Source organism: Limanda limanda, chromosome 11 (assembly GCF_963576545.1).
Source record: "Limanda limanda chromosome 11, fLimLim1.1, whole genome shotgun sequence".
Lineage (NCBI taxonomy): Eukaryota > Metazoa > Chordata > Actinopteri > Pleuronectiformes > Pleuronectidae > Limanda > Limanda limanda.
In genome coordinates, this window is record NC_083646.1 from 28,065,177 (window position 1) to 28,090,359 (window position 25,183).

The 25,183-nt window shown below is 40.9% G+C and overlaps 1 protein-coding gene across 1 annotated transcript; it reads left to right on the forward strand.

Moving 5' to 3' along the window:
• Positions 1-11,623: 11,623 nt before the first annotated feature.
• Positions 11,624-25,137, forward strand: LOC133013961 (sperm-associated antigen 1-like). The gene is made up of 18 exons (XM_061081050.1): positions 11,624-11,763; positions 12,011-12,170; positions 12,239-12,361; positions 12,446-12,516; positions 12,690-12,805; positions 12,924-13,029; positions 13,225-13,355; positions 13,535-13,641; positions 13,919-14,045; positions 15,001-15,447; positions 17,301-17,400; positions 17,839-17,991; positions 18,649-18,806; positions 20,623-20,764; positions 21,490-21,616; positions 21,815-21,973; positions 23,152-23,475; positions 23,666-25,137. Exons 1-18 carry the CDS (start codon positions 11,624-11,626, stop codon positions 23,792-23,794), a joined length of 2,820 nt encoding a protein of 939 aa, XP_060937033.1. The 3' UTR covers positions 23,795-25,137.
• The last annotated feature ends 46 nt before the right edge of the window (positions 25,138-25,183 follow it).

Sequence of the window (25,183 nt, forward strand, 5' to 3'; positions counted from 1 at the left end):
ACGCCATCATGATCCAGGTATATCAGAATTAAGTTATTGATTAACATTGTCCACAAACACAGTACATCTGACATAGCATTACATCAAGACAATATTCTGAGATAGCATGGCCTGCAGATGTCCATTGCTTAAAAGGGAAAGCAAAGTGAAAACAAAAGCAATATATATATATATATATATATGTATTGCTCATATCAGATGGAAGTCTAGAGCAATCGGGGACCAGTTGTTTTTAAAAACCTCTGTTTTCAGTTGTAATAGGGCAGTCAAGTATTCCATCCTGTACATATCTTGAATTCTACCCCTCCATTGGGTTATTGTGGGGGGCTGTGGCTTCAGACAGCAGGCTGTTATTACTTTATTTGCTATTAAAATAAGGGCTCTCAGAAGTTTTGTCTGACCATTTTCTTCAAGGTTGTCAGGCAGTATCCCTAAAATAAAGTGTGTTGGTTCTAATGGTATGTCTATAAATAAACATGTTTTTATTTCCTTTTGTATTTTTTGCCAGTATTCTGATAACTTTGGACAGTCCCAAAATATATGTGTGTGGTCTCCTACCTTGCCATAACCCCTCCAACATTGTGCTGATGTAATGCTCCATTTAGATGTTATACGTGGAGTTCTGAAGTATCTACTTTTAAGCTTCCATCCAAATTCCCTCCAGTTAGGACTACTGGTTACTCTGTGTCCCTGTTCGAATGATTTTTCCCATTGTTCATCAGAAATTGTTATTTTTATCTCTAGTTCCCATTTTTCTTTAATATCCAAATTATTCTCTTTTAGTTCTTCCTGTAATTTCCTGTATAAATGTGATATGAATTTTGCTTTCACTGTTCCTTGAATTGCCCATATGAAGAGGAAGTGTTCCATTTTGGATGGTGGTGAGCAGAGCTTTTCCCATTCTTGATGTGTATGTAAATAATGTCTTATTTGTAAATATCTGTAGAAGTCTTGGGTTGGCAACTCATATTTCTCTTTAAGCTGTTCAAATGACTTCAATACACCTCCCTCGAACAACTGGTCCAATACTACTATACCCATCTCCCTCCATCTTTCAAAACACCTGTCCAGTCTAGCAGGAAGAAATTCTAAGTTGCTTGCTATTCTCATAGCTCTGGATATAGTCGTGGGGAGTTTTAGTTTTTTTCTTACAACTGACCATATTTTTAGAGTATTTTTAATCCATATATTGGTAATCTTATTCTTCCCCCGTTGGTCTGAATTGAGGAATGGCAATGAGTCCAGTGGTGTGTCTGGGCATTCACTTTGCTCCATTCCTACCCATGTAGTATCTGTTTCTTGAGATACCCAAGCAACCATTGCTTGTAATTGGGCTGCCCAGTAATATTTTTTCAGGTCAGGCAAATTCAGGCCTCCGTTGTCTCTCAGACATAGTAGTCTTCTAAGTTTAGGTCTGGGTGGTTTACTTTGCCATATAAATTTGTAAAATCTTTTGTCCAGTGCAGTAAAAGTGGTGGCAGGAACATATATAGGTAGTGATTGAAAAAGAAAGAGCAATCTTGGCAGAACATTTATTCTTATCGTTTCTATTCTTCCTATAAAAGAGAGTGGTAGGATTTCCCATCTTGTGAGGTCTGCTTTTATGTGACCCATCAATTTTCCATAGTTGACCTTAAACAGTTTTGATAAATCTGTTGTAGCCTAATGATAATTCCCAGGTATCTAAATCCCTGTGACCAGTGAGCATTAAGCCTTCCTGTTAGTTGTGTAGGCCATTGTCCAACTAACATCCATGCCTCTGATTTTGATTGGTTGATCTGATAGCCAGAGAGCTCTCCATACTCGTTTAAAGTGTCCATCAACGCAGGAACAGAGTGTAATGGCTCCTTTATGCTTCTGCGTTTTGACGGACACGGACAGATAGAACCGCCCTATCCGTCGTGGAACGCCCTCTCCGAGCGCCTCGGAGAGCTTTTCGTGCACCTCTGATTTTTCTAACTGTCCGTGTTTATTTCGGATAGCCTACGGACAGCCCTTGGCTGTGATTGGTCCGCTAACAAGATCATTTCCGGACCTCAAACTTCCTGCTTCTTTCCCTGTCACAACAAACCCAAACACAACTATGATTCTGCGATTAATGTGACGTGTATGTTAAGCCAGCGGAGTTGTCCGCCTGATGGTGGCTCGTTAGAGCACTGACGGAATGTGTGCACGGTCACATACGGTTATAACAAGCTTTCATAACGGCGCGAGCGGGCTAGGCTAGCGGGCTAGCACCCATGCTAACTGCGGTGGTAACAGTGCAAAAACCCGCTGTCACGACTTTAATTCCACTTCTATCATGACACTGTTTCTACAATACCGTCAGGTTAGAAGCAAACACTGGCTAGTAATTAGTAGAGATGAGCCGGATACTCGGCTGAAACGAGAATCCGGTACGGATAGAGCACTTTTGCCGAGCACGAGTATTATACGAGTAATACGAGTCAATATCTGTGCTCGGACTGAATGAAAATCCTCACACAGTGTCACAGCGCTCCTCCCCTTCACACACCGCTCTACTCACTGACACTCACTCACAGAACAGCTCTCAGTCACTCAGGTTCGCGGGTCTTTTCCGTTAACGTTTAGGGTTTCTTCAGCTTGTAGTTTGTTTTTATTTCAGTTTGTACTTACTTATTAACCAGTAGAGTTCTGTTAAACGTGGGTTCGTTCAGACGTGGTGCTGGTAGAAAGCGACTCGCGTTGCGTCTCTGCCTGTGGGAGATTTTTTTTTTTTTTCACATGGATGTGATTAAATGGATTTGGTAAATGGATTTGTATTTATATAGCGCTTTTCTAGTCTGATGAAGACCACTCAAAGCGCTTTACAGTACAGTTTCACATTCACCCATTCATACACACATTCATACAGTGCATCTACTTGCAGCACTTTGTTATTCTATGGGGGGCCGTTCAGGGTTCAGCATCTTGCCCAAGGACACTTCGGCATGCAGATGGTTCAGACTGGGAATCGAACCGCCGACCTTCAGGTTGGAGGACGACCACTCTACCCCTCAGCCACAGCCGCCCTGTATTATACCGTGTTTGTTTTAATTATCCTCATCCGAAGCAGGAGAGACCCGCGTCTCCTGTCAATCTTGTCCGTAGAACATAGTCGCCCCGCCCCCCTCTCTCTCTCTGTCTCTCTCTTACTCACTCATACACACACTCACACACACACTCACTCATACACACACTCACACACACACTCACACACACACACAAACACACACCTGGTGTGGAAATAAATTTAAAAAAAAGAAAAAGAAAAAAATCATCTCTCATCTCATCTCATCGTCTTCCGCTTATCCGGGGTCGGGTCGCGGGGGGAGCAGCTCAAGCAGGGGGCCCCAGACTTCCCTTTCCCGGGCCACATTGACCAGCTCTGACGGGGGGATCCCGAGGCGTTCCCAGGCCAGTGTTGAGATATAATCTCTCCACCTAGTCCTGGGTCTTCCCCGAGGTCTCCTCCCCACTGGACGTGCCTGAAACACCTCCCAAGGGAGGCGCCCAGTGGGCATCCTTACCAGATGCCCGAACCACCTCAGCTGACTCCTTTCTAAGTAAAGGAGCAGCGGCTCTAATCCGAGTCCCTCACGGATGACTGAGCTTCTCACCCTATCTCTAAGGGAGACGCCAGCCACCCTTCTGAGAAAACTCATCTCGGCCGCTTGTACCCGCGATCTCGTCCTTTCGGTCATCACCCAGCCCTCATGACCATAGGTGAGGATAGGAACGAAGATCGACCGGTAGATCGAGAGCTTTGCCTTGCGGCTCAGCTCTCTTTTCGTTACAACGGTGCGGTAAAGCGAACGCAATACCGCCCCCGCTGCTCCGATTCTCCGGCCAATCTCACGCTCCATAGTACCCTCACTCGCGAACAAGACCCCGAGGTACTTGACCTCCTTCACTTGGGCTAAGGACTCATTTCCTACCCGGAGTAAGCAATCCATCGGTTTCCTGCTAAAAGTCATGGCCTCAGATTTAGCGGTGCTGATCCTCATCCCAGCCGCTTCACACTCGGCCGCCAGCCGATCCAGTGAGTTCTGAAGGTCACAAGCCGATGATCCAATGAGGACCACATCATCCGCAAAAAGCAGTGACGAGATCCTCAGACCACCGAACTGCAACCCCTCCCCACCACGACTACGCCTCGATATCCTGTCCATGTATATCACAAACAGGATTGGTGACAGGGCGCAGCCCTGGCGGAGACCAGCACCCACTGAGAACGAAACTGACTGGCTGCCGAGGACCCGAACACAGCTCTCGCTTTGGGAGTACAGGGATTGGATGGCCCTGAGGAGAGACCCCCTTACCCCATACTCCCGCAGCACCTCCCACAGTTTCTCCCGGGGGACCCGGTCATACGCCTTCTCCAGATCCACAAAACACAAGTGGACCGGATGGGCATACTCCCAGGCCCCCTCCAGGATCCTTGTGAGAGTGAAGAGCTGGTCCGTAGTTCCACGTCCGGGGCGAAAACCGCATTGTTCCTCTTCAATCTGAGGTTCGACGATCGGCCGAACCCTCCTTTCCAGCACTTTGGAGTAGACTTTACCAGGGAGACTGAGAAGTGTGATACCCCGATAATTGGTACACACTCTCTGGTCCCCCTTTTTGAACAGGGGAACCACCACCCCGGTTTGCCACTCCTTTGGCACTGTACCCGACTCCCACGCGATGTTGAATCATAAATCATAAAAAAATTTAAAATCACACCCACGTCCGGGTTAGGCCCCACCCACTCCGAGTACAGATATGGATACAGATAATTCATATGGTTAACAGATACAGATACAGATACAGATAATGCTGTACTCGCTCATCCCTAGTAGTTAGTGTCCGGAGTCCCTGCTGACTGTGTGTGGAAGCTGGGGATGAAGCTAGCTGGGAGGGAAGCTAGCTAGCTCCGTGTAGCTTCAAGCTGTGGAATTAGGAACACAGTTCGAAAACAAGACCGGGGAATCGCTGCGCTAAGAAACGATTACATCAGCATTTTGACCAGCTGGGTGTCACTTTATTTTATTTAGTTGCCATCGTAGCCTACACTGTGTGTGAGGAAAGTGGGGAGTAAGTAAATAAACAGCATGGACTTCTTCTGATTACTCGTGAGGTAGGCTTCTCCAAGCTTGTCTTCCGTTGCGCCATCTACTGTTCTGGTGGTGAATTGTTTTCAGCATGGACCACACAGACAACTATAAACGAAAAAGTGTCCGTCCGATCCGTCCGTTTGTCCGTCCGTAACGGATTCGGAGTAGCATAATGGAGCCTTAACTGTTCTGAGCACCTATAATAAGTGATCTGTATTTCTCCACTTGTATTGTGAAACATGCTTGTTTATGTGGCTCATTTCTGTGTCACATTTGTACCGATTCTGCTTAAATGATGTTTATGCTTTGCCTGTGTTTTGTGTCATTAAAACTCACACTGCTGCCAGGCTGCAATAGGGCACTTGCCACGGCATCCTCTCTAAGGGCAGAGGATTACACACCTTGTTAAAGCCATATGAGACAAATTGTGATTTGTTAATATGGGCTATACAAATAAATAAATAAAATTTGATTGATTGATTGATTGATTGACTATGGTGGCATCCGATTGTGATGGTGGATCCTGATCGTGCTGGCTGCTGACTATAGACTATGCTACAACAAGACTGCTTGATAAACAATATATGTCTACTCAGATACTCTACCATTACTGACAATAATCCATCAATTCAGTTACCTTCCATTAGCCTACAAACTGTTTGTTGTAATCATTCCGCAATTATCCTGGAAAAATACTGTTAAAGCATATAAGAAAGCCCTCCACAAAGCAAGAGCTGCCTATTACTCCGCACTGTACCAGGCTGACAGAGAGTCACAACTCCACCGAACCCAGTATTCCTCGATCCCTAAATAGCAATATCTTTATGACCTTCTTTAATAATAAAATTTGAAATAAAACCAACCATCTCCTGTTCTCAATTGGCACTAATACCCAATCAAGAATAGAAATCTCAGAAACAGCTGAGAATATTACCAATTATTTAGACAGCTTCTCTCTGATCATTCGTGATCAGCTGACCAAAATAATCTCAAGTTCTAAACCAACTTCTTAGATCCCATTCCTGCAAAATTACTTAAAGAAATTCTGCCCCTAATTGATAGTACATTACTGAACACAATCAATCTCTCATTATCATCAGGCTATGTACCACAGTCATTTAAAATAGCAGTAATCAAACCCCTTCTCAAAAAATCAATCCTGGAACCGGTGGTTTTAGCCAACTACAGACCGATATCCATCCTCCCCTTCCTGTCTAAAATCCTTGAAGAGGTTGTAGCCAATCAGCTGTGTCAGTTTCTCCAGGAAATTAATGTATATGAAGACTTTCAGTCTGGGTTTAGAGATAATCACAGTACGGAGACGGCCATGGCAAAAGTCACTAATGACCTTCTAATAGCTTCAGATCAGAGATTTGTGTCTGTCCTCGTTCCATTAGATCTCAGTGCAGCATTCAACACTATTGACCATCACATTTTATTACAGAGACTAGAACAGTAAATTATCATTAAAGGAACCGCCCTAAACTGACTAAATCCTACATTTCAGATCGATTCCAAGTCGTGCAAATTAATGATGAGTCATCTCTGCGCACTTATTTTTTAGGACTAGGAAACCACTAGGAAACATTATCAGGACAAACTCTGTAAATTTCCACTGCTATGTGGATGACACCCAGTTATACTTGTCAATGAAACCTGAACAATGTAATCAATTAACTAAACTCCAAGCATGTCTAAAGGACATAAAAACCTGGATGACCCGCAATTTTCTCTTATTAAACTCAGATAAAACAGAGGTTCTAATACTTGGCCCTAAACACCTTAGAGATACATTATCTAATGATATAGCTGCGCTAGACGACATTGCCCTTGCTTCCAATGAAACAGTCAGGAACTTGGGAGTGATCTTCGATCCTGATTTGTCCTTTAATTCTCACTTAAAAAATTTTTTTAGGACTGTCTTCTTCCACTTGCGTAATAGCTCAAAAAGATGCAGAAAAACTAGTCCACGCCTCTGTTACATCCAGACTTGATTATTGTAATTCTTTATTATCAGGCTCCAGCAGTAAGCCCTTACAGACTCTGTGGCTTGTCCAAAATGCTGTAGCACATGTCTTGACAAGAACCAGGAAAAGAGAGCACATTTCTCCAATATTAGCATAGCTACACTGGCTTCCGGTTAAATCTAGAATGCAATTTAAAATTCTCCTTCTCACCTTCAAGGCCCTTGATAATATGGCATCATTATACCTTAAAAAGCTGATAGTACCTTATCAACCCACTATAGCACTGCGTTCCCAGGCTTACTTGTCGTCCCTAAAGTCTCTAAAAGTAGAGTAGGAGCCAGAGCTTTCAGCCTTCAAGCTCCTCTCCTATGTAATCATCTCTCACTTTCAGTTCGGGAGGCACACACCATCTGTACGTTTAAGAGTAGGCTTAAAACCTTCCTTTACGATAAAGTTTATATTGAGAGACTGTCCAGGCTTGTCTTAGACCTGCTCTTAGTTATGCTGCTATAGGTGTAGAATGTCGGGGACACATGACATTCAGAGCTTCTATTTCCAGGTTCTCCTTCCTCTTCTCCGTCCTTATTACATCAAAGAAATTAATATCTCATCAATACATGTAACTGACTTGACTTCTTCCCCGGGGTCCCTTTGCCTTATCGTCCACAGATCAGAGCCTCGACTGCGGCCACATCGTGGATTATGATGGTGGATCGCGAATCAGAGATTGTGATCGTAATGGTGAATCCTGTATCGTGTTGGCATCTGATAGTGTTGGTGTACCATGATTGAGGTGGCAGCTGATAGTGGATCCTGATGGCAGCAGTGGACAATATCTGTGGACTATGGTGGCACCAGATTACGATGGTGGATCACGATCATGGTGGCTGCTGACCTATGACTATGATTACAACAAGACTGCTTGATACAATATTTCTCCTCAGATACTCAACTGTTACTGAGAATAATCCATCAATTCATTGACTCTCCGTTATGCTACAAAGTGTTTATTCTAATCAATGCTTCAAATACTCTTAGCTTTCTGATGTTCTCCTTTACACGTGGCATCTATTGTTCTTCTGCCCGTCCCGGGAGAGGGATCACGAAAATGTGTCTCTCTCTGGTTTCTACGTTCTTTTTACCCAGTTAAAATATTTTTTTTGTTGTTTTTCCTTACTGCTGTTGAGGGTTAAGGGCAGAGGATGACGCACCTTGTTTAGTCAAACTTTAACAAGACTTGTTAGATTCCACAAGATGCGCCTGTGCCACACTTCAGACTCCTAACAGCGACCCAGAACAAATAACATAATTTAAAAAAAATTCAAAGCCAAAGAAATCCAGTCTCCATGGAAAAATAAGTTGACTAGTCAGCACATAATGTAAATGAGCGTTTGGGCTACAACACTAGGTTTCCCTAAAGATCAAGGGGATATAATTTTTTTCTCTTAAGTTTTCTGTCCTCATATAAGTTCAGTCAGACAACTCACGTTTGAACATTCAGCATTCTACAGGTTTAGTGTTTGGCGTCTAGGCTCCAACTTAATCACTCCCCCACATGATTACACAGGAATGATGAGAGTGATGAGCAAATACTTGTCATCCCCCCGTTGGAGCCTACAGGTGGATGCTGGGGTGGTGGAGGGGCTGAAGTAACTGGTGGCAATACTGCAGCAGCAGTGCGAGCAAGAGGGGTTGATGGGAAATGTCTCTCTGGTTAAATAGACCACTTGATGAGGTGGGTGTGTAATATAGATGGTTGTTGAGAGTGAGGTATGTCACATGATTGGTGCAGCACAGCTCGAGTTGCCTGCCAGAACTAGCTCGCCTGCGTCGCCACATTAATTGTTTTTTTTTAACTGCATTTAAAAATTAAGTGATATTACTCTTGGATACGTTTAGGCTATATTACATGTTCCATGCCGTCAAAAAACTTTTGAGGACATTATTATAACTTTGCACTGTAACAAGGTGCAACAAGTGACAGGTGGACATTTAACTGCACTACCATCTGTAAATTCCTGTATTTCCATATGTATATTTATTTAGCCTATTGTGCCTATCTTTATCTGATTCAGTGTCTGGTCTTTTTCTGCAGATATGCAAATTAGGTACTTTTTCTTAAATGGTATTTTTAGTTTCCATTTATCTGCAAAATTATTAGTAAATTTCTTTGATTCTCTTGTCTTAAGTCTAGCAGCTTTAGGTCTTGGGGTAGAGAAAATGTCAAGGTGTGTTAGCCTATAGTGTTTTATAATACAAATACTGAGTCAGTTGTATTTTCCGATCCACAGAAAAGTCTGCAAATCATATCACGACTGCCAAGGTGATGTAAGCAGTTTCTTTTGCCAATGGGAATGTTGTGTCTTTCTGTGTAATGACCTTTATCCAGGCATCATTTTTAGATGTTGATAGACAGTTGATCTGTTATTAAAACGATGTACAACAATCTGGTACACACGAATGTGGTAGGACATGGCAGTTATTGCCGGTGGAACATGATGCTTAATGACTGAAACTGGAACACTGCTTTCTTTTCAATGAGTTACATAAAAAGATTAACATTTTCTATGACTTTACTCCTCTGTCTGAAATGATGATGGTAAGAAGCTGTTATGAATGTATCATTAGCCAATTAATGTTCGTGCCTTGAGTTTTTAAATATTAAAGTCACTTTAACCCATTTTTTACTACAATACCTTTGCTTACAGTGACAAATGTAAAACCTGCTGTTTGTGTCTGTTATTGCAGCTCTGTAGCCCTTTTTAAGGTTCCATTTTTAAAATGACCATCCTTAAACAATAAGTCATTACAATATTCAATGCTATAATTTAATTTAAATGCTTTAATTTAGTTATCATGATCTGCATTTGCACAAATTACTCAAACCTAAAAAAGGGCGATTATTTACACATTGTTAATGTCTATCTGTCATCAGTTTTCTAGTTGTACATGGTAACCTTGGTGGAGAGGTACTTGAAATGACTGGTTAGCCAGGAAAGTATATATAACAGTTTCCTTCAATGTCAGTACATTTCACTTTATTTTAACAAGATAAGCCAGCCTGTATCAATATTGCTGTCCGTGGAGTCATTGTCAGTTAACGGAATTCATATAAATACTGATAATGTGAGAATAAAACTTGGGCAAAGTAGTGGTCAGTAGATATTTGTTGTGTCCAGCTCCGTCTGTCATTTGTCTCACTGATGCTTTTACACCATAGAAGTTTATAACTTGAAGATGAAGGACTAATTAAAGGTCTATTTTAAATGTTCTTATCGATGTTAGTGTATTTAACTAAGAGTCCTTGGAGAATGACTATGAAATCCCGTCACAAGGAAAACATTTTGGCCAACTTATGATATTGTAAAATAAGTAAAAAGTAACATTTTGTGAGTCTCTCTTTGCTGTCTTGTAACACAAAAACACTGAATACAGTTATTCAGCCTAGAGAGAACATAAATATAAATGAAGAGTGTTTCTGGTCCTACCGTAACTAAAAACGTTGTTCCTTTGTGGTATTTCCATCTACTTTGGTACAGGTGTAATCAACAAATTGCAAAATGAGCAGACGCATCTCTATGCATCATTGCTATCATGGAGTTATTCACAATCTTATGTAGAATTTAAGGCAAGGATACAAATTTAATTTATCTTTGGTTTATCACAGTTTACTCACAGGCACAGTATCAGTCGCACTGTAACTGATAGTGGGAATAGTCTTTGAGTTTGGGCTTTTTTTGATTCATTTTGAGTCCAACCCCCATAAGAGCTAACAAACTATTTAATACACTTTCATAAACCAGTAGCCTATATATGTTACTGAATAAATCACAAACATCAGCCAGCTGCCCCAAACAGTGTGGCAACAAAGGATGATGCCGAACAGTGTGGCAACAAAGGCAGCCTTTAAACATTTTGGCATCGAAGGCAGCGGCCTTTACATTGACAGTTTCTATTGACACCGGAAGTGCCTATACTAGTTACGGCTGCCACGATTTGGGCTTCCCCTTACTGTGATCTGGCCTGCCCTGCGTTGTTACCATAGTAACACAGCCCACTCTTCAGAGAAGACTTTCAACAAACAGCAGCAGGTAAGGTTATTTATTTTAACTTTGGTAGCATTTCTCTAGTTTAAGTCACTTTTAACAGTGTATGGGTAAAGATTGTCTGTTTTGACCCAAATACGAAGCGCACGTTCTGTTGAGACAACGCAGTCTAAATTAACAATCACGTTGGGTTAGCTCCCTTTTATAAGCTAGCAGTAGCTATATATCATTCAGAGCTGCCAAGCTAACTTCATCGTGTAAACAGGACGACATGTCCTTCCACCACCAGTTGTTCTCTGTCTGGTGCAGCCAAGGCATGGCTGCCATGTATGAATACATATTTACAGAAAACGACTATTTCTGCATTCATTTAATTCATTTCTATTTGTATTATTTACTCCTTTGCTTGCATTGGCATTTGCCTGCTTATGTCCATGTTTGTCCTTGTCGATTTGTTGTACTTTTTGATTGAGTAAAGTGTTTGACTCGTAAGTATCTAAAATTCTTTGCAGGCATGAGTGCAGATTCAGTTTTGGCTCTTCATAGCCAATCCACCATCGTTGACTATAGTGTCCCTGTGGAGCACCTGGACTATAATTACATTGAAAAATGCAAAAATGTGAAATACCTGGAGAAGATTCTGAAAGTGCTGAGGTAAAATCCACATGAGCTCGAGGTGTGAAAAGAAAGTATATGATTGTCAAGTTTCTACTATTATTTGTGTTTGTTAGCTATTATCCATTCGATAATTGTTCACTATCACATAGATTATATATGAATCAAATATACAACTTACAACTTTTTAAAGGGTTAGGCACAACCTAAGTAAATATCTGATACAAAGTCTGATACACTTGGCATTATTAGGATTTCAGAAAACATTGTTTTACTTTGTGTAAAGGTCTGGTCACGAGGGCATTTATCCTCACCTGATTGAGTTCTGTGAGAGTCACTTGGAGAAACTGCACCCTAGGAGCCCAGCCCTCAGGAAGGAAAACTTAGTCGCAACAGCAGCCAGCCTCTCAAAAGATGAGTGGAACCTAATTGCTGAGGAGTTGAAGGTATGAGATGCAAGGTAGAGTATTTTATTTATTGATTGATTGAGTTTTACTAGATTTTGTTTTTACAGACATGGCAAGAAGAAACCAAAAAGACTGAAACTTCACCGAAACAACAGACAGTGTTTGATGATCTGGTGAAAAAAAATATTCCACCAATAAGAGGTTCTCATTGCTCCATTCTACTTACTGAGGTAACAGTTGTTGTCACCAATGTACATAACTATGGACATGTATGCATACAAAAAACTGTTGGATGAAATGTTATGTCATCATAGACTTTAAATGCCCAGGAAAAGAAGAATCCTAAAAAATGCACTCCTCAACGTGATTATCGAGAATGGGACATGTGAGTGATTTTGTCTCTACACTCTGTTACAGCAGCTGCAGCCACTATACACAAAAGGGTTCCCAAGAGTTTTACTCTGTAAAAAAAAGCCATAGCTAAGATTAGGTGTTGTTGATGTTTTAATAATTTCTGCAGATTGTCAAATAGACAAATATAGTTTGCTCTTTTTCCAGCTTTGATGTGGAAAGAGAATGTGAAAGGATTGATGGGAATGTAGTCAACAACAACAATCCTCCAGCCATTATAACCAAAGGACATTCTAAACTCAAGACAAAAGTGGATGCATCATGTAATGTATTTTGTATAACATGATATTTTTTTTGTGGTCATTGCAAAGCATTGTGTATACTTCAGTTGTGTGGGTATGTATGTGAAATGTGTGGTCTCTTCCAAAACTGTCCGTCTAGGTCTGACCAAACAGGAGAAGCTCCTCCTGGCAAATCGTGAAAAGGACAAAGGCAACGAAGCTTTCAGAGTCAAAGATTATGTGGAGGCAGTTTTGTACTATTCCAGGTCAGATTACTTTTACAACATCATCTATAATTGAAAGTGTTTCACGTCTCTGAGGTGGGATTGATAATTTGGTCTGGCATTTAATCACAATGACTACTATTTTCAATGAAAGTGTGATTTTTTCCATCAACTGTACCTCATAGTGTTTGTCCATGGTAAAGAAAGATCTGTTTTATTCGGGGCCTTCCATGATAGGAGCCTTTCCATTTTACCAACTGTGGCTGCATACAACAACAAAGCCCAGGCCGAGATCAATCTCAAGCACTGGTACGACGCAATGTCCGACTGCCAGCGTGTTCTGGAGCTGGAACCAGGCAATGTGAAAGGTGCTTTTCGTTATTTACTGAACTTCAACTGGAATAGCCTATTACAGTGCTTGCAAACAGACCTACTATCATGTGAAATGTTACGTTGTTTGATGTGCTACAATTATAACTTTAAACACAGCAGCATACAAGAACTTATATGTGCGTAATGTATGAATGTGTGTATTTTTTATGAACAGCCCTGCTACGTCGTGCCACTGTGCACAAGCACATGGGTCAATTTGAATTGGCTGTCGAAGACCTGAGGATAGTTCTTATGGAGGAGCCTCACAACGTAACAGCCAAAGTAAGTCAGCAAAGTAGTTAGTTAGTTATTACCTGCCAGGAGCCCCTTGTCCACTAGATGTCACTGTAGTTGTGTGAGATCAGGGAATTATAGTCAGTGTATCAATCGCACTCTGCTACAAATGGAGAATGACATCAATGATTTCAATAGTCAATATATAATATATATGATTGTGGTATCAATGCATGTATAACTTTGGCTGACTTTTACTTAACTGAACCTGGTTGGTTTTCTGCTGTTGTTAAATTCTAATATTTGTGTATTATTTGTGGTACAGAAACTTCTTTCTGAAACGGAGAAGCTGAAGGAAAGTCAACCAGAGCATCAGAGAAAAGGCAAACAAATCCTCATCCAAGAGGAAGAGGAGGAATATGACAACAGCAACGATGACACAAAAGCAGAAGGTATGTTATTTTCACTGACTCTATATAATAAATATCTATATCCTTGATTTGCACACAGACAAAACTCTATAAACAAGCAGGTGACAATTAATAATTCCCTGAATCCATCCAGAAATTTGTTTCTAGACAATCTCTTTAGTTCAATTAGGGGATTGTTCCCTATTTTAGCATTTGTGCTGCTGTGAAGCCATTAATTGATTGCTGAATGATTATCACTCCCTCATACATCAGTTATTGCTGGCACACTTAAATTAACAACCAAAGAACCAAATTAATTAAATCAATAGGCCTGTGGTGGTAAAAATTACTTAATTTGCTTAGTCATACAGTTGAGTCTGACCAATGCATCTATCAGCCAGCATTATAAGTGGCATTGTAATTGTATTACAGAGATGCAGAAGATATGTTTAACATAATTTGGATAGACATCATTATTTAGACAGAGCTGACAATAAAATGTCCCACTCAAAACCTGTACTGTGGGGTCATCAAGACCAAAGAAGTGTTATATAAATACAGACCAGCTACCACCTAGATTATGTCTTATTCATAATTCTTTAATGGTCAAATTTAAATGATTTAAAAAAATGTTTTGTTCATTTGTTCAAAAAGTGTCAGCTGACTAAAACCCCTGAAGAGCCCGAATAGAACTGGAATAGCCCTCGAACCACTTACGCTCTAAAGAAAACGTGTGGCTATTTTCTGTTGTGGCACAGAGAGAGGAAACTTTCCTCTGCATAACGTGACATACTATGCATGCGTGCTATCCACCCTGCCCCCACCCTGACTTTGCTCATTCACTGTCAAGAGTGGCTGCTTCCTGGAACTCCCTCTATGAACTGGCTGTGTCTTGTGTGTCCAACCCTCCCCCACTGTGATGTAACCACTGACTCCTTCCGGTGGGTGTGCCCACCCCTCTTCTGTCTGCCTCTCTCTTCTCTCCTCTCTATTCTAGCTTCTCTGGTTGAACCCAGCCAGCCTGTGGGAGGGGAGAGCTCTGCTTCTCCTGTCGAGAGGGGAGACATGGGTAACGCTCAGAAGAAGCCCCACAGCAGAGGGGACGGGGGTCCACACAGTGAGTCCAGCAACTCTAACACAGGACACCGGAGGAGCAAAGGAGGCAGCTCAGACAAGTACAAAGTCCCACAGGAGTCCAAGGTAGCCAATGGAACAGGCAAGAGGGGCTCAACAGCCTCAGTCCAGACTGACCAGGGCAGCAGCGGAAAGGGGACTCCAGTTGGAGGAACAGCAAGGGAAACTATCAACCTAGATGCCCCGTGTGGAGCCCTGCCCCCAACCCTGTCCCGGCTAAAAAACGAAGGAAACCTGCTGTTTAAAAATGGACAGTTTTCCGATGCACTGGATAAATACTCACAAGCCATCCAGGGCTATTCTGATTCAGGTAGGTTTGAGGAGATGTTTTTGGTGATGCTTTTCTTGTCGTTATAGTTTAAAGTGACTGTTAATTCAGTTATGTAGTGAGCAAATCAATGTATGGTTGATGTATGACACCATAGAAAAGATGTGTGCCTCAATGTCATTAACATATAATGTTGATGATATAAACATTCTGACACAAACAGCCTCAATATAACTGACTGATGTTTGATCACCAGTCTCAGCCATATTTGAATAAATGTTGCTTCATGGTTTTAGTCATCAAAGCTCTTGAAATGGTTTACTGTAACTGGTGAGTGCTACTGTAAGTCAAAGGTTTTGCATGACCTTGCCACTATAATACTAGTGGTTTCTAGACATTTTGTTCCTTTTAATCACACTCCAGTATATATTTTGTCAAAAACAAACACACACATCAAAATGTACTTTCTTGTGAATACCTTAAAAGCCGAAACAATAACTTCCACCACCCTCGCATACATACAGTAATGAAATGGTTAAATGATTTCAAAGAGAGCTAAACAAGTTAAAAGGCTGTTTGTTGATGTATGTAGAGACTGTCCCTAAAGTGATGCGTCACAGTGTGTCTGTTGTGTTGCATATGGACAGTGTTTCTGTTTTAGCCTCAGCCTGGTGCTAAGCCTCTCAGCTCAGCCTGTCCAGGTCACATGACTGCTCACCACTCACTGTGAAATGAATCTGTGGGACCACAGCCATAATTCTTACTGAGAGCGAGAGAATGGTCGATGGAGGCAGAGAAACTGCTGCTCGTCAGGCCTGACACAACATCAAACACTCTCTCTGTGATCCACTATAATACACTCATTGCCAACTCTGCAAGAGGATGGTTAAGTGATTGGACATAAACATTATCCACGGTCCATCATCTGACTGATGTATTGAAGGCTATGTGTGGTGCAGATTACAGCTCAGGATAGTGAAGAAGTTACACTCTGGCAACCCTGTTAAACTCACTGAACATGCACAGACAGCTAAAAGAAACTTAAATGTAAACATCAAATGTTTGGGTATGTGTTTGGATGGCCTAGTTAATACCTTTAACACACTCTGTTATAATAACAAAACTGTGAGCATTTGCAGAGACATCATTGTCATCCTTCCCAAACTGATATCATCCATATTCTGATTTCATGTGGCATGCTCTGATGACATAATTCGTAAAGATTATAGAAGAATGTTAGTCAGACTTTAGTGAAGGGCTATCTGATTTGCCCGCATTAGTAATGACAAAAATAAATGAATAAGGTGAGCAGAGAGAAAAGCAAATATGCTGTGAGAGCAAGTTGTTAAGGAAAACTTATTTAAATTTGTTAGGGTTAGGGTTAGGCTTTTCATTGGATTTCACTGACTGTTTGGTTTTTCATCTTGTCAGTCCTGCAAACAAATGAGAACTTTTGTCTAGGAACATGTGCTCATAATCATACATCTCTAAAAGGCATATAATGTGTGAATACAACTTTAGGTTATTTTCTTATTATTAAGGAGTTTTTTAAAAGTTACACTTCCCACGTTGATGCTAACAAATAAATTCTTTATTCCATCATTAAAGGATCACAAATAAACACCTAGCACAAGATTTTCGCAATTTAAAATAAACCTAAGCAGAATTCCCATGTTTCAACAGTGCCTCTGTTAGTGATAAATTAACTGATTCAGCCAACAACCCCAACATTCTAAAAAAGTAATAAGACATATGCAGGAATTTAAAAAAAAAACAGGCAGTCAAGAGATTCTTTGAAGCCTAGTAGAATTGATGACACATATATCCAGAGGGAAACTATGAAATGTGTTTTCTATGTATGATATATTTGTGATGATATTTCTCTCCCTGTGCAGGGATTGACAGTCCAGAGGATCTATGTATTCTGTATTCTAACAGAGCAGCTTGTTACTTGAAAGATGGCAACAGTCAGGAATGCATACAGGACTGCACAAGGTGAGATCATTTGTTATATAACAGCCCTATCATTTTGTAGAAGATCACTATCATGTTATGAGGAAATTTGCAACTGGTTGGGTTGTGAGGGATTTCAGTCTTGGAAGCGGTTCTATGAGTAGAAATCACAGGTTTACTTGAGGGAACTCTCTCTTGAAAGCCTAAATACATGTTTGCTTTTAATTCAATTTCTAATGAAAAAATTAAGGAAAACCAATGTGTGACAGTGTACTTACAGATACAACAGTACAGCTGTACACCTATATCAACTTTAGGTATATATGTATCTGTATATATTTACTTACACAGAGGAATATATTCATTTGAATATCTCAGTTTCACAAATATTGACAGTACTACCAGACATCAGCATCTATAACCGAAGCTGCAGACTTGATCCTTTACTTCTATCTTATCCCATCTATTAATACCAACCAGAGCTCTGGAGCTGCAGCCATTCTTCCTAAAGCCCCTCCTCCGCCGGGCCATGGCTTATGAGTCCTTGGAGCGCTACCGAACGGCCTATGTGGATTACAAGACTGTCCTGCAGATAGACATCAGTGTGCAGGCAGCACATGACAGCGCCAACAGGTATTAGCCATCACCTCTTGACTGAGAGGCCGCAGAGGACAGGAAGACATGAGCACTGAAATACAGGCCTGAATGAGTGTTAACATTCATATTCACATTTCTGACTGGTCTGGATAGCAACACAAAGCCAGCCTTTGTCTGTAGGTTATATTGAAATGTTAGCCACTCTTAAGATTGTGACTAGCATGTTCTTTGTACAGAGAAAGAGATCAAAGAAAAAAGTGTCCTTACTATCCATTATTGTTTGATTGTTGAATATTTTCTTCTAATTTTTTAATTTAGAGAATGGACTGTACCTTAACCACAAGACTTAATCAAACCAAATCAAATGAACAAACACATACACTCTAATTACTGGCAAATGGCTTTAGCTTGTGTTCAACAGTCCCGGCTAGAGGCTAAATAGGGCCCTGCATGTGTTCTCTGTTACACAGTGCAGTAACTAACCTGGCTGCTTTGTGTTCTGGAGAATCAGAGGGTCCAAGCTTTAATACATGTTCATGTACTTTATCTGTAAACTGAACAATGTTGGTTTTAGTTCCATATACATTTCCTGCATATTTTCTCTGAACCATTCCAATATCCTGTTCATATGGGACTGTCAACTGTCCAGTTTACAATCCAAGTACCAACTTGCTGATCTGGCACCTCCTCCAGGATCACCAGGCTACTAATTGATCAGGACGGTCCAGAGTGGAGGGAGAAACTTTCGGAGATTCCCCTGGTGCCTCTGTCGGCTCAGCACCACCGCAGAGAAGAGCCACCCAGTGCAGAGGTCCTCCAGGCCAGGGCAGACAAGGCTGCCAGGGACACAGGTTTGTGTTTTAGAAGAAAAATCATAAAACATGCTTTGAATAATATTCACAGCAACACAGGATCACACGTATTAGTGTAAACAATAGGAGTAGTCGTGACAAGTCACATGCTGACAGTGAGCCTCCCATGTAAATCCTTCACTCTGATCTTAAAGGAACCTCTGGATCAGTAAATACAAGTGTGACACAAGGACCAGGTAGCCCTGTGCCTTCTGGTGCCCATCTTTATTTCTGAGTTGAGAAATGCATAGTGTGAAAAACATTTTAATGAGAGCACTATTTAAAAGCCTCGGTCCATTCATCCATTAGCTACAGCTGCTTATTCCTCAAGGATCACACAGTGTCTAATCCCAGGTGACACTGGGCAAGAGGCAGGCTACACCCTGTACAGGTCAATAACAGTGCTGTCACATAGAGACACATTCACTGGCAGTGGAGAGTTGCCAGTTAAACTAACCTACATGTCTTTGCACTGTGGGAGGAAACATGTAGCACCTGATATAGGAATACAGACTTTAAGCCCTTGAGTTTTCTCTCTGTTTCAGCAATTAAATAGTCATCTGTATTATATGATAAATATTATATGTATTACATATACATATACTCATATTTATTCTTGATATTAGTAAGCAATATTACAAAGTGAAGATTTACATGCATTTATTCTCTATATTTTACAAAATATAAAGCACTTTTTAGATGACATAACACACTAAGTCTGAGGAGTGGGACCATTTCATTAACTTCAGGAAACTGTTCATACATGCAGTTGTACTGTTTGACTTTGTGGCCTGTGCATTTCTCCGTTTTTTATTTAGAACTTTATTTACTTTGATTTTACAAAATATTTATATAGTAAGTTTAAGTAAGTATAGTAGAGGCAAATTCTATGTTTCAGTTGTGTGAAATGTTTCTGACTTGGGAGCAGTAAGACACCTATAATTTTAAATATTATTTAACACTAAATGTATCATATATTGTGTTGGTCATATTTAAATCAGTCATTACGTTTTGTTGGAGAAAAAAAATTGGATCAAATAAAAAAATCGCATATTAAATCGCAATATTGGAGAAAAAAAATCGCAATTAGATTATTTCCCCAAATCGTTCAGCCCTAAAGTGATGAATGAAAGTTGTGTACACATAAAGGCATTATCTGTTAATACAAGATATAACAGTGTAGTGCTCACAGCGTCTTTTTTTCTACGTTGGGTTATTTCCAACCTTTACTTAACTTACATTTTCAATGCCGACTTTTTACTTTGAGAGGGGTATTCTTACATATTTTTTAATTAACTAAAGGATCAAGATATTTCCTCTTCCACTGCTCACATCAACATAGAGGAACTGAAAAGAATAAGCTGATGCTCTCTGTTCCTGTTTCTCTGTCACACCCCATGATAGACTATGGAGGAGAGGGAGGTTAAAGGCCTAACTTTTATATAAATGGACGTGTTACCTCTGTTTACTGACCATGCAGTTTATTTATTCCCAAGGCCATATTGCAGCTATTATTTTGAAACTCTAATGAAAGAATGGAGCTGCTGGCGCAATTTTTTCTCCCTGAAGACACTGAAGGCAGCAGATTGATTGCTGAATTAACTCATTCCTCATGTCCAGCCACCACAACATTGATTTGTTTAAACCTTCAAGCTCTGTAGCACAGAGGACTGACGCATAGCCCTATGTTAGGTTTTGTAAGAAATTAAATTTAGCAGCTAAGTGTCAATGTGGGTTCATGGCTTCACCAGAAAGGACAGTTGAACTGGTCTGAATAAGCAGTGGTAAGTAATCACCCCTTGACTTTGTCTTCCAGAGAGGAAAGCAGAAGTTCGTTTCACAGTGTTGAAGCAAGAAGGGAATGATTTTGTGAAGAAGGGCCAATACCAGGACGCACTTGGAAAGTACAGTGAATGCCTTAAACTTAAGCCAGAGGAGTGTGCAGTCTACACCAACAGGTCTGAATCTTCACTCTCATGGACACTCCTGTGGTCCTTTCACTTTCTGTTCCTCTCGGTTTTGTGATACTCTACATTCTCATGGTGTATTTCATCATCAAGCAGGATGTTACAAAACACCTGGAAAAATTAAGTCATTGGTTTGGATTTATTAAAACCGACTGATCAATCATCCACAGCTGTCACCTGTCAGATGGTGCATTCAGCACTGCAATGAATCCCAACTAGTCATCAGTCTGTCACTGGCTGTAAGTCAGGATCTATTGTTGGTAAGAGTAGAACAGTCAAGGCTCAGAAAGCAGCTGCCTGCTTCAGCACTTTGTTTATCACAACTTATCCTAAAGCCAATACCAAACATATATTGTCTATCAGAAAGCATGGTGCATACAGGAGGCAGGTCTCACTTCATTCTTTTCACACACTCAACTTAATCAGGCATAGATTGTTGATTATATCACAGAGGAAACTGTGATGTTAATGAAAAATGTCCTATTGTGTGTGTGTTTGTGTGTTGGGTTTTGTTAGCCACACCAGAGAAAACACACATATATTACTTCTATTACACAGCTGCTGAGCCCCGAGAACATTATATAATATGTATAGTATACATTTCGTCTAATGCATCATGTATTTTTATATGAAATTAATTAATTTATCTGTGTAACAAACAACTGACGAGTCACAGACAAATTGAATTAATTGTGTGTGTTTGTGTGTTTGTGTAGAGCCCTTTGCTACTTGAAGCTAGAGAGGTTTACTGAAGCCAAGCAGGACTGTGACACAGCACTGAAACTAGAGCCGACCAATAAGAAAGCCTTCTACAGAAGAGCCCTGGCCAATAAAGGCCTTAAGGTGAACAGATTGAACAAAACTGTCTATTAATGACAAATGTCATACGTTGATGTGTTCATTTAAACAGGGGGTCAGAGGGAAATCCATAAATTTAACTTAAAAAGTGTGAAAAAGATAATTCAAATCATCACATAATGAAACCCGCTTGAATATATTGGTTTTATGAGTAAAGCTATATCTTGTCTCTGCATCAAACAGGACTACCTTGCATGCACCTCTGACCTGCAGGAGGTGCTGCAGCAGGACCCCAACCTGCAGGAGGCTGAGAGGGAGCTGGAGGAAGTCACAGTCCTGCTCAGACAGAGTCTGGCCCTCGACTCACAAGCCAAGTCCAGAAAGACTGTCCCCATTACAGAGGTATACACACATGTAGTGTGGATGCCTAATTTAACCAGGGTACGGTGTTCACATGGAAAGAGCATATAATTTTTCCCCCTCTGCTGGATTTGTTCACCAGTGGGGAAGCACGGTTGTGCCCTCCAGGTACTCTGACTTCTTTCCTCAGTCCTAAGACAGGTTAGGTTAATCGGTTAACTCTAAAATTGTAAAATATAAGTGTATATTGTAAGAATGGTTGTTTGTCACGATGTGGCGGCCTTTTCAGTTCCCCACATCTCTCCAGATATGAGGCTACATATCGATAGACACAGCCTAACTCAGGTTGTCGATCAGTGCTCGGCTGTATGGGTTTTATGGTCCAGTGTAGTGGCCATCGTTTGAACTACAGAACAAGTGCATCCACTTCAGAACGATTTCCTAACTGTCCCACAGACTTAGAATGTCCTGTTTGAGTTCTTACTCTTTCAACCGTTACAGCCTTTATGTTAACACTAAATTCAACTATAACTTACAACCCACGACATTGCAGCTTTTAGCCCAACATTAATGTTCATTCATACAGCCCCTCCAAAGAATGTCCAGAGGATCTCCAGAGTTCAGTGCATGTGTGAAATCAGCTTTAGGATCATAGTTATGTTTTTCTTAGCACATAGAGAAACTTTAACGGAGTCTCCTCACTCTCATCACCATCCACTTATGATTGTGTAGGGAACATATCAAGGCCAGACAAGCCTGCACACTACCTGCCCCGAAGTAAAGAGCAGATATCCAAAGTAAAGGAGCAACACACAGTATTCTATATCACAGCTGTATTTGTTGGAGCCATTGACTTGATGCACATGCACCAACTCCTAGACACGGAACACTCTGCAAACAATGAGCAGGATTCCAAAGATTTGTCTCATATGTTTCACCTCCACACTAGAGAAAGACAGAGCACATCCGATGATGATCATGACACATCATGATGGCACATCCGAATAATTTATAAAAAAGGTGAATTCTGCACTTTTTTTTGTAACTCTGTAAATTACGTGTTGGGATCATACCTGGAATCTTTTTTTTCATGTTTGTCATTGTCTTTATGTGTGCACTGCATGCACACTAAGGAAGCACTGTCTTTCTCCTTCAAAGCTTAACACTTCTCCACAACTGAAGTCCTTCTTTTGTAAATCACCTTTGTTGATCTTCCTCAGGTTGAAGGTGATGAGGAAGTGACAGCCATTCCTACCTCGGAGAGCAGCTGCAGAGGAGAAGACCTCATCATCAACATTCATCCAACAAACGTCTACGAGTTCGGCCAGGCTCTGAATGCAGCTCGCTGTAGCAGTAATACTGCAGCCTGTGCTGACCTGCTGGCCTCCACAGTCCCGCAGATGCTTCCACAGTACCTGAGCAGCCAGCTGGACGGACGCACCATCACCTTCATCGTACAGGTGCTGGACTCCCACCTCCTGGAGAAAGACCCCAATCTGGTCTTCCAACACCTCAACCATCTGCACACAACGGACAGGTTCTCGGTAAGAGAGGATTTCTCTTCATTGGAACACGCTTTTTTGTTTCCGAAAAATGTACAATCTAAAAATGTTTCTATAAATGCAAACTGAATGTTACTTTTTTATAAATTTAAAGTATTTTGTGAATAATCTGTCCACATTGTTTCCAGCAACTGAGGTTTTTGTGATTAATGATGATGTGCTGTTTATGCAGATTGTGCTGATGCTGCTGGAAAAGGATGAACGTCACCACATCACCCATCTGTTCGAGCATCTGTCGGCTATCGAGAGCACAGAGTTCACTAAGAACGATGTTCAGAACTTAGCCAACAAATATATCTGACCCTCCTGCCCCTGCTGCATGAGCTGCTGCACCACTACAATTCTATGATCTATGTAAACCACTGCACAAGAACTGAGTAAACAAGGGCAGGAAGCTGTAGAATGTTTCCCCAGAGCAATTCAATGGCACTGGGTCACATTCACTCCACTGATCTGTACTGTAAATGATCACCATATGTTTAAATGACAGGATAAGGAATTGTTCTCTCTGGAAACGTTTTGCTATGCAGATTTACTTTTGTACCAGCACTTATGACTCGCATTGTACCACAGGCAGACATCAGGATACTTTGGACCTTTGACTTGGGGTCCATTGACAAAGTTATGTAACGCTACAAGCTGTAGCTTTTGCTCAGGACAAGCTCATATTTCCAGAACTGTGCTTAGCTGTGAGCTGGTCCTTGAACCCTGTCGGTCTTCTGATTTGATAACTGAGCTGCTGCCACTAACCTAGATCAGAAAGTTTCAGAAATACCAAGCAAATGAACAAGTGAGGAAATTTGCTACTGAGGTGGTTAGGTAGATGTTCTACGCAGAAGGACAAAACCTTAAGATAGAGAAATGTGATTATGACCGTATGTATTGTATTTTCTTTGAGGAAGAAATAGTCTTGTATGTCATCTTACTGCTGTTCTGCGCGGTATGGTAACATGATCTCTTTGACAGGTACCTACTGACAGCGCTGTGTGAGCAAATACAGTTTGTAACCTTACATGACCCAGATGCTCTCTTTGGTTTATTCAGCTATGTAGTCAGCATCTCTGGGCTCTGATGAAAAATTTCATTTAAAAGACAACAACAGTCATTCATGCTGTTTGTTACCAAATTAGCCTGTCAGGCAATGCATATCTGCACACTCATTTTCACAGCAGCTCAGCCATGCAGAAGTGCACGCACTGGAGAGAAGCAGCATCTTAATGAGATGCGTGCCTTGGATTTCACACTGTGGGTTGTGAGTGTGCAAATATTCCCTATAAGAGTGTCATTCAATAAGTTATCAAATGGATTTGCATCAGAAATTACTCATATTTACTAACATGAATGCATTTGTTTAAAATGTGTCATTTGCTCTTTTTAAGCCACTCTTTCCATCCATGTTATTGACAACTGTTCAATAATTGAGTCATTCAAAATTGATGACTGCCTAAGTTTTGTTTTCAATTGTCTATCTGCTCTACATTATTGTACCAAATGTATTTCATGCTGATCAGTCAGTGGGCAACAGGCAATAATCACACATTCCACTTTCTCCTCATTGTGGTTTTAAATGATATTTTAGTGATGTAAAAATGTGTACAATAATAACAGAGGGCTATTCAATAAACTGGAAACAGATTTTCTTTCTTCCGAGTTCACATATTTGAAAGTTATAACCATTAAAGATGGAACA